This window comes from Plasmodium inui (assembly GCF_000524495.1).
Source record: "Plasmodium inui San Antonio 1 unplaced genomic scaffold supercont1.7, whole genome shotgun sequence".
Lineage (NCBI taxonomy): Eukaryota > Apicomplexa > Aconoidasida > Haemosporida > Plasmodiidae > Plasmodium > Plasmodium inui.
The window spans coordinates 318,354-328,199 of NW_008481841.1; the positions used below are offsets into that span (position 1 = coordinate 318,354).

Sequence of the window (9,846 nt, forward strand, 5' to 3'; positions counted from 1 at the left end):
ATTTACATGAATTTTGTCACCAAGGGGAAAAAAAACACACCCCTGTCCTTTCACAATTTGCCGCATCACAAACGTAGCCAAAAGACAATAGCCATCATCCCCCCCATTTATAAATACATCGTCCAGGATAGCCTCGTTATGGAAAATCTGGGCCAATCCTCCAAAAAAAACAGGCTCAATAGGGCGGCAGAAAAAGACAGGTTCCAGAAGCAGAAAAAGTCCCTGCCCTACATCTACTACCTCCTTCGAACGTCCATTCACGACTCGCCCTACTTCAATTTCTTTCTCTTTTTTTTTCTGCTATCCCTGTTCTCCTCTTTGCTGTACTACCACCGGTGAGGCGGCACAGTGGAGTACGCGCGCCCAATTGCTCCCATTTTCTTCTCCACATTTTTGTCTTTTTGACATGCCTTCCCCGCTTGCACAACTCCACCAGTTCGATATGAACCGACATGCGTGGTGCACCGCGTCCTTTTTCTGATCTTTTGACAAAATTCACCATTCGCCGGTTCATCAGTTCGCTTACTTAGCAATCTGCCTTTTTGCGCGGTTGCCATTTCGTTCACCGCCATGCAACCCGAGGGGCAGAACAGAAGAAACGCGGCATCCCTCGTGTCGGCGCCGACAAATGGGCTAATCCCCGGGGTCATGTTCACCACTTTTTGAAAAAGGGCCCTCAGGAATATCCGGGCGGGGGTCCCCCTTCTTGGCGCAACTTGCAAAAAAGGCAGAGGAAAAAATCCCTATGCAGAGAAGGAAATCCGCAGCAAATTCTGCACATGTTTTCCATTTTGAAACACAAAGCGAGGTGTCCTGTGTAACCAAAGACTTAACAAAGGAAAATTGCGAATCGGTCCAAGGTGCCTCCACTCCATCGTTGCGCAGGAGTCTCCAAAGCGAGCACATTTATCATCACTCTGCGCATACGCACCAAAAAAAAAAAAAAAAAAAAAGAGATAGAAATAGAGAGAGAGAAAGAACGCCCCTTTTTTTCTAATACCGCCACGGAGACCATAACTTTTTCATGGCACTCAAACGAAGGGGGCAACGTAATGACCAGAAGGATGAAGCGAATCAAAGAATTCACCCCACGCAACTAAGTACCTGTGCGTGCCCCTCAATAAGTGTAAACCGAATGCATCGGCGATAAAGGTATGCATGCTGTGCTCCGCGACCTCGTGTAAAGCAACACCACCGCGATAAAGAAGAGGAAGCGGCTAAGTGGCGAAGCGGCTACCACCAAATGGTGAACCCAGCACGACAATGTGTTCCATAGGAGCGCGCGACAAGGCCGCCACCCGCAGAGCTGTGAAACCCAGCGCACAGCAAAAAGGCCGATCAGGCAGCACTGGCGCGGCGGGGGTGCAAAATGTTTGTCAACAGAAAACTCTTCAGCTTTTACAAAAACAACACCTTTGCCTTTTGCCTGGGAAGCACATGGTTCCTGCTCATAAACAGCGGCCTGCTTTTCACCGCAAAGTACTATAACAGCTTCGAAAATCGCCATTCCTACATCGATGACGCAGTCAAGGTCCTAAGGGTGTACCTCAATTACGCGGATAGTACTAGTGTGAAAATTTTAAAAAAAAAGGGGAACATCGATTCATCCAACGAAAGGGCAAAATGTGAACTCCTGTTGTCCCACAAGGGGGAGCACATTTACCTACATGTGAACGCTGTAAAAAAAGACACGGGAAAGGGGGGATACGACGACTCAGACGAACTGGACGATGAAGAAGGGAAAGATATTTCGGACTATATTGAAAATCCATACTTAATAAAAAAAGAAATAAAGCTCCTTGTACAGAGGCTACGATCCTTCCTGTCATCGTTTGCCTCAAGCAGGGGTGACGAAGATGGAGGGAAATCTCACCAACACGGTCAAGCCAGTGAAACAGCAGCAGACAACACAATGGAGCCTGATAAGAGAGTACCAAACAGACATATGGACATGTTAAATATCATTCGAAAGGGAAACAAATGGAAGATCAACAATATAATGATGGTTAAAAAGAAGAAGTTAACAGACGAGTTGCACAAAAATGAGGGAAATAAATCCCTACGAAATCGTGTAAGCCTCTTTGTGAATAATTTTTTCCATTACAAATACGAAATACATGCCGTGTATGGCAATCCTCCACACAATTCGTACTTTTACAAATATGATCAGAAGAAAAAAACCTTCAGCCAAAAGCAAAAAAATCTGGGGAAATTTCTCTTTTGCGCATTCCTCCTTTCTACCATTCTCGCCATTAAAAGAATCTACATTTATACAAATTCCTATTTTGGTTTAAATTTCGTCAAACAGTTTGTCCTACACAATGACCAGCTATACAAGATTATGGGCAACAGTCCAATTCAGATTTTGAGCATATCTGGAGTGCATGAAAAAAATTACCTGAACAGCAAGGTGTTTATTCAGGCCATGGACAAACAGGGCGTGGTTCAAATGACCGCCACGAAGGGGAAAACGGACAAGGGGTTCTTCCTCCTACACGCGAAGCTTCTCCTGGGCAATCAGACGATAGAGTTGGGCAGGGGGGATTCCCCCCCTGGAAGTTTACATTAGGGAAGATGCGCGGAAGCAGTTCCAGCCGATCAGCCAAATGGGGCGAGGCTAGAAGGGCAAAGGGGGGGAATAAAAAGATGCGCACAAAAAGTTACCACCTTTTTGCCATGCCGAAAAGGCGAAAACGAGCAAACTACCAAATGCACACACGCAGGTGAAACTTCTTACAAATGCGCCCCCCTTCTCGCAGCAAAATTCCTGCAGTGCCGCAATCCGCGAAGAGGCCCAGGACCCCACTTGTAGGCCGCGGAGACACCGTTAAGCGGGAGAAGTCGTCTTCAAGTAGGGGGCACATTTCGTTTCAAATATGCGACACAATTCGGTTCAATTAAGCGGCACAATTCCCTGCGCACCAACAGGCCAACCAAGGAGAAGAAGAAAAAAAAAAATTTACCACCTGTACCCACCAGCTGGGGAACAAGATTGTGCACATTTTTTACATGAACAGGCAGGTGATTTCTGTGCCAACATGTCACGGGGAGGCACCTGGTAGAGAAGTTGTTTACATTCCCCGATCCCCTTCACCCCCACGATGTGCTTAACGTGGGGTTCTCAAACAAGCAGTTCTGCAATTGTTTCGGTGAGGGGACCTATACGCATATGTGCTACCCTTCCATTTGTTCACTTTTACCATTTCCCCTTTTTGTGTTTTTTCCCTAACCGCAATTTCGAATGGCAAAGTTGTTATTTGCGTCCCCAACCTTTGGTGTGCCCTTGTGGTCCTCTGCAGCACTACGCGATGTTTTGCGCGGCCACTTCAGCATGCACGTGTAACGCTGCTGAGTAGTAGTTTTTTTTTTTTTTTTTCTTGTCTTATGGGAAGCGTCTTTATATTTGCCCATTTGCATTTCATCTTTTTTACTTCTCTTTTGATCCCCCCACAACTTCATCAGATTAACCCCTCAATTGGGCAACGTTCATCAAAAACACCCCCGTGAAAGTTATTCCCACAACACTGACGGTTCACCGCTGATCCTCTCTGCGAAAGATATTCCCCAGTTAAACTGGCCCTCTCTCCCTGCTTACCCCCCTGCTGCCCATGCGAACGGTCTTAAAAAATGCCGATCTGCTTCAGCGTCCACAATTTGGCAGGCTACAATAACAGGTGCAACACCGTGCTGTACAGGGAGCCCATACGAACGAGCAAATCTTATGTCAGTAAGTACATTATTTTCTTCCCCGGGGACTATTCAAATTTTTTCACCAACTCTATATACACTTCATTTAAGCTAGAATCGACAAACGAATGCTCAGACTACTGTTACAGTTATGAAGCCCTATTCTGGGTCCTATCCTCCAAATATCTGTATGACCACTTAGTTTTTATTAAGCCTACTATTTTTATAAATCACTTTTCCTCCTTTTCCAATTTTTTGAATCCATCGGATATTTCGATTAGCAGCCATGGACACAATGTGGTTGCGGCAAGAGGGACAGATCACATCAACACAGGGGGAACAAATCCCGGCGATGCGATCGTGCCCGCCAAAAGTGTGAACCATTTGTTATGCCTACTTTTATCACTCGATAAGCGGTTATCAGGGGAAAACGGGGGGCACGCCGCGTCTACTAATGGCACCACGTACGCTGATTCTATTAGAGAAGAGACCCAGACAAGTGCACATGGGGGGTGTGCCCAGACTGATGGATCCCCATCGCTGAGCCCACTAAAACGGAGACTCGTTCTGATCGGATTCAGCAGGGGGTGCTCCGTTTTGTTCGCCCTGATGAGGGAGGCCAACCAGGGGGAGCTTCTCTTCTCTTATGTCGATTCGGTGTACCTCCTAGACCCCGGATTCAACAAAAATATATACAACACCGAGATGGGAAGCACCTGTTTAGAGAAGGTCGCTCAGTGCGGATTGAAAATATTCCTCCACTCGACGCCTCACCAGGTGACAAACAAAAACGATGGAAACATCCACAGCGAAGTGGTAAACTTTTTAAAGAAAATCAGGCACCATGGGATAGCTATCTTCCCATATATACACTACATTAAGAATGCCAAACTGGTGAACCACTTAAATCTGCATTTTGAAATCCTCGTGGATTTTATCGACGACGTTTTCGAAGATCGTAACGAGTCGTCGTACTCCTCCCCTCTGTCCAGTTCTTGCAAAGAGCAGGGAATCACCTTGTGCAGGAGCAAAACCTCTGCCAAGGATTTCTTGTTTGAAACTTGGAAGAGGAATTAGTTTTCTAACATGGAGAGTCTTATTCGATCGTAGGGAAGTGGGGGCCGCGGAGGGGGAGAAGCGTCACTCTTGTAAGGACTTCCCCGACCCCCGACCCCGTTCACTGCAGTAGAAAAGAAAAAGGAACGATCGAATGAATTAACGTGCCAGCTTGCACTCTCATTAGGAGAGTGCCACCATCAGGGAGGTTAATCAATCGGTGTTAGCGGTGGGTGAGTCGGCCAGTGAAGACAAGCAACGTGCCGCCCACAAAAAAGGTGCAAATGAAGAAGTGAAAATGAAGAAGTGAAAATGAAGAAGTAGAAATAAAGAAGTGAAAATGAAGAAGTGCAAATGAAGAAGTGGAAATAAAGAAGTGGAAATAAAGAAGTGGAAATAAAGAATTGGAAATAAAGAATTGGAAATAAAGAAGTGCAAATAAAGCAGTGAAGGAGGAGGGGAGATAGAAACGTAAAGCCGGAGCGAAACCCCAAAGTATGCATAAGCGCACTGCTTAAGCCACCTTTCGGTGACCGTAGGGAAACATGTTTTCATAGGAGCATTTCTCATGACCCAACTCAAAGTCAGCATAAAGGACTTTTCCCCTGTGTGTTTTCTTCAAGTACAGAATGCTGCTCTCATTGTTGTTAGCAATCTGTGCCTCCAACGTACCCTCAGATGGATACTCATAATTAAAAATGTAAAAGTTATTGCTTCTGTTAATTTTCCATATGACCTGATCACTTTTTTGTACAAACTGGATGATTCCGCAGGATCCGAGAATGATGACCATGTCGTCGTCCCACGGGAAGGTGAAGGTTTTGTCCCTCTGAGATGTTTTGGGAAAACAGGCCCTATCTTCTGGTGGGTCCATCTCTCCCGGTAGAGCTCGTTGTCCCGGCAGACCTCGTTGTCCTGGCATACCCCGTTGCCAAGGTAGACCACGTTGGCCCAGCAGACGGCGTTGCCCCGGCCATCCCTGTTGGCTCCCCTTCCCCCCGAGCCGATAATTTTCCCGGCAGGTACAACTCACCTTTCCATTCTTAAACGTGCAAACCTCGGCTGTTGAGCACCCCCCGTTATGCGTGAGGCAGGGGTTAACCACCGCGCATATCTGGTCCCCCTCCTTCGAGCGACCCACTCGACTCTTCACAAAATTAAACAGACATACACACAGTGGTTTCTTATTTGATTGATTTACACAGATTGAATTTTCGGAGCATTTATTCTGCTCAGTCATGCACATATCAGGGATGACACACTTCCCATTAACAGCGACGCGACCCTTCTTATGACACCGACACTCATGCTGTTTTCTCTCGTGATAAATGCAGTCTGAATCCTGGGGACAGTTCCCTCTATTATTCACGCACAAATTTTCGTATATACATTCGTTGTTACTGTTCCTTCTTAAATTCTCTTTACACTGACATGTGGCTTTATTGCCTACCACTTTGCAGACCTCATTTTCCTTGCAGGTGACTTCTTTGCAGTAATCGATTGGGACACAATTTCCTTGTTCGTTCCGCTTGTGGTGCTCCATACAATCGCACGTCATAATATCTTTCTGCTCATTATACACACATTGTTCATTCTTCTTTGTGCACAAATTTTTGTTCTCCTTCCGTTTGCATTTATTGTTCGGAATACATATATCTCCTTCGTATTTACTGTCCTCCGGGCAGATACAAACCCCGTTCACTAAACTCAACCCATTAAGACACCTGCATATTTTTCTGCCATTTTCCATCACGCAGGATTTATTTGAGGGGCAGAGAAGATCACACTTATCTTCCGGTAGACACTCCCCATTAACATCTCGGTATTTATATTCACATTTGCATGTTGCTTTGTTGTTAACGATTGTGCATGTTTGATGTTCGCCGCATGTGTTTGGCTCGCACTTCTGTGGTTTTATACAAACGGGATAACTGCCTTTACTCACGTAGGGACTATTGCAGAAGCACTTGTACTTATGCCTGTTGCCATAGCAGGTTTCATTAGCGCTACACGTTTTGCACAGGTCCTCACAGGTGTAATGAACGAAAAGATACTGATCCGTCTTGCAGTATGTGTCGAAGTGATGTGTTAATCCGACGTCGCAAAAGCTCAGCTGATCACAGTACTCCTTAACGGACTTAGTTAAGTCGAGATCTTCGCACCCGTCTCCCGCTTTTAACAGAGCCCTGTTTACTGTTATTGATCCCCCTGGGCATTGTAATTGGCTGTTAAACCTGCTCCTAAAAATTGCCCCCTTCCCCTTCGTGTGGATTTTCTGGGAGGCATCACTCCCCAGTTGTGCCCAGACTGCTGCCCTTGACGATGTTGCTGAGGATTCCCCTGGCACACTGACACACACATATTCGTAGTGATAAATGGTTCCCTTGGTCTCACACGTATTAAGCGGATCCAGCGTGGATACCCTCTTCAGGCTGTTGCCAAAGGCGCACCTAGCCCTGCCGTCGCAAACCTCCCGCAGAGTATCAGTGATATACTTAATTTTGTTGTCCTTGAACGGAACGTTGTAACAAGAGAGAGTTGCATTAACCACCTCGATGGTGTAGTCTCCTTCACAATTCATGTAAATATGTTCAGGCTTTAAAGCGGAACGGATGAAGAGTTCATTTTTGTATGCTTTGTCATGAGGAGTGGTCTGTGCCTTTATGAGTTTCTCCATTTCTGTTATGTCGTAGCATCTGTTTTTGTGGAAATACTTACCCTGTTCGCACTTGCACTCTGCTTTCTTCGACTTCGGGTTAAGAGCGCAAGTGGAGTTTTGAGGGCATTTCATCGCCTTACACACGTCAGTGTAGGAACATTCTTTTTTCTCCACCGACAGGAGAGACGTTTTGCAGGTGCACGAATTGGTTGCCTCATCACAGAACTGGTTTACCGAACAGATGCCACTACCACTGCTGCCATTGCTTCTATTGCTACCTTTACCACTGCTACCACTACCGCCGCTACCACTACACGTGTAGTTCCTTTCACAAGTCTCCTTACCACCTTGCAGCATGTTATACCCGTAACTGCAAGTAGCGACGCGCCCCTCCCCGTTGTAAATGTCACACGTTTGATTCTTCTTCGCATTACAGCTATCCTCACATTCGTAATTAACGTGGATGAGGAAGTTGGACCCGAGGTGGCAATTATTCCCCTTGTTCACATTATTGAAGTCAATTTCACATGACCTCTTCTGATTACACACCTTTTTCAGATGCTCCTCGAAGTACTCCTGTATGCAGCTGTTGTTGTCACTCGTGTGGATGCCTATATACCTTAGGTTAATGTTCATGCCGTTACAGTTAATGATTCCCTTTTCCCTCTCCTGGAAAAATATTTCTTCGTAGACAACATTTGGCTTCACGACATGTGGCTTCCCCACGTGGTAAATGACTATGTGTTTATCATCCATGTAGGCGCAATGGATTAAGTCGCTTTTCCGTTTTCTCTTGGACTCTCCTCGTATGTCCTTATCGTCAACGATAACCCCACAGAAGATCTTCCTGTAACAGCTGTTATTTTTTAGGTAATTTTTGAAGGACCCCTTTCCGATTTGATAATCACACGTCTTCACATCTTTGTTGAGGGAAAAAAATTTTTTGATCTCCTGTTCAGAGATTAGGGGGAATACTTTCGCAATTGCCTTGTCTACATACGCATAGGCATTTACCCCATTTGTGTGTCCCACCGTTTCCTTCGTGGACTTATCTCTTACTCGGTGATCAAGGGAGAAGCTAAGTTTCTCTACTTCCTCCTTCTGGTAGAAAATGTCATCCTCCACGATGTTCGCTCTGCCCCTCCTCACCCCAACGAGGAGCAGCAGGACCAACACCCGACACTTCATCTTTCTTTCCAGCCGGATTTTCAGTCATGAAGGGGGGGAAGATACACACAAAAGGACAGGGGCAATATATACGCAAAAGAACGGGGGAAGATATACACAAATCAACACGGGCGAGATATACACAGAGAGATTTTTACCATTTGGCAGTCGTTGCGGCTGTGCCCACCGTGGACCTCTCTCAACTGACCCACTTGTCGTGACCCGCCCAATTGAGAAGCTCTCCCCGGTGCGCTATCCCACTTTGCGAAAAACAACAGATCGGTTCTCCTCAAAACAACAGATAGGTTCGCCTCAAAACGACAGATCGGTTTGCCTCTCGGGCGTTGCAGACGCGACTTTGGCGATTCGGCCAGATTTGGGAAAATTCGCAATTTTGTCAATTTGGGAAATTTGGAAAATTTGTCAGTTGGGCAAATTTTGTCAATGGAGCAAATTTTGCCATTTTTGTCAATTTGTTCATTTTTGTCGACTTGGCCTTTTTTGTAAACGTCCCCCTTTTTTTCTATTTGCCCATTTTTGTAATTTTTCCACTTTTATGAACTTGGCCAAATTTCCCCCCTTAGGAGTGTTGGGGGAATTTTCCTGTCTGCCTTCGCAGGGGATGCGACACAGATGTACACGCGGCTGGAGACAAAATTTGGCGCCTCCACTTTTGCACCAGCGCCCCGATCAGCTTCTTAATTTTCTGAGCACTGTGAATTTTGCGGCCCTGCATGGCGGTAAGGCGGCAACGGCGTGGAATGGGCATTTTTGAAATTCTTTGCCCAACTTTTTCCAGTTTTGTGTTCACAAAATGGCCAATTTAGACGCAGATATATATACACTTCAAACGCGCGCTCAAAATGACAACAGATGACTGACTGTCCAACAGGTCAGAGGTTTTTTTCCCCCCCGCTTAGCTCCCAATTGGGTCGTCGCGCAATTCTGCGGTTGCCATTCTGCGGTTTCCTTCCTGCGAGGGGGCAAAAAAACCGACTGGTACAAAATGCACTGACTGTGGGGACCACGCGGAACGAAGAACTAATGGGGGCCAATCTGACGAAAAGGATAGACATATGAACAGCGATCAGGAGGAATTATAACATATACCTCCCCGAGGTCTGCATTTCCTTTGTTGTTTCCATGTTTTCCCAGTTGGGTGCCTCTTCCTGTGTGCGAACATGAGACCGCTGGTGGTTTCCACGACCACGACTTGTTGCCTTGATGTGTTTTTTTTTTTTACTATCTCTTCAGATGCGTTGATGGCGTTTTGCACA

General features: G+C 46.0%; 4 protein-coding genes across 4 annotated transcripts in view; 3 read left to right on the forward strand and 1 right to left on the reverse strand.

Moving 5' to 3' along the window:
- The window catches only part of C922_02099 (hypothetical protein), a gene marked incomplete at both ends in the record, with an annotated part of 4,154 nt that extends 3,815 nt beyond the window's left edge, over positions 1-339 (forward strand). The window contains one exon of the mRNA XM_008817698.1: positions 25-339. Within this exon, the coding sequence (XP_008815920.1) occupies positions 25-339 (315 nt within the window). The remainder of the gene's footprint in view (positions 1-24) is intronic.
- A 1,030-nt stretch (positions 340-1,369) lies between these two features.
- Positions 1,370-2,569, forward strand: C922_02100 (hypothetical protein; the record flags this gene model as incomplete). The annotated part of the gene is made up of 1 exon (XM_008817699.1): positions 1,370-2,569. One exon carries the CDS (start codon positions 1,370-1,372, stop codon positions 2,567-2,569), a length of 1,200 nt encoding a protein of 399 aa, XP_008815921.1.
- A 1,058-nt stretch (positions 2,570-3,627) lies between these two features.
- C922_02101 (hypothetical protein) lies at positions 3,628-4,764 on the forward strand (the record flags this gene model as incomplete). The annotated part of the gene is made up of 1 exon (XM_008817700.1): positions 3,628-4,764. The coding sequence occupies one exon, from the start codon at positions 3,628-3,630 to the stop codon at positions 4,762-4,764; it is 1,137 nt and encodes a 378-aa protein (XP_008815922.1).
- Positions 4,765-5,257: 493 nt separating this feature from the next.
- On the reverse strand, positions 5,258-8,590 carry C922_02102 (hypothetical protein; the record flags this gene model as incomplete). The annotated part of the gene is made up of 2 exons (XM_008817701.1): positions 5,258-5,572; positions 5,777-8,590. The coding sequence occupies 2 exons, from the start codon at positions 8,588-8,590 to the stop codon at positions 5,258-5,260; spliced, it is 3,129 nt and encodes a 1,042-aa protein (XP_008815923.1).
- Positions 8,591-9,846: the final 1,256 nt, after the last annotated feature.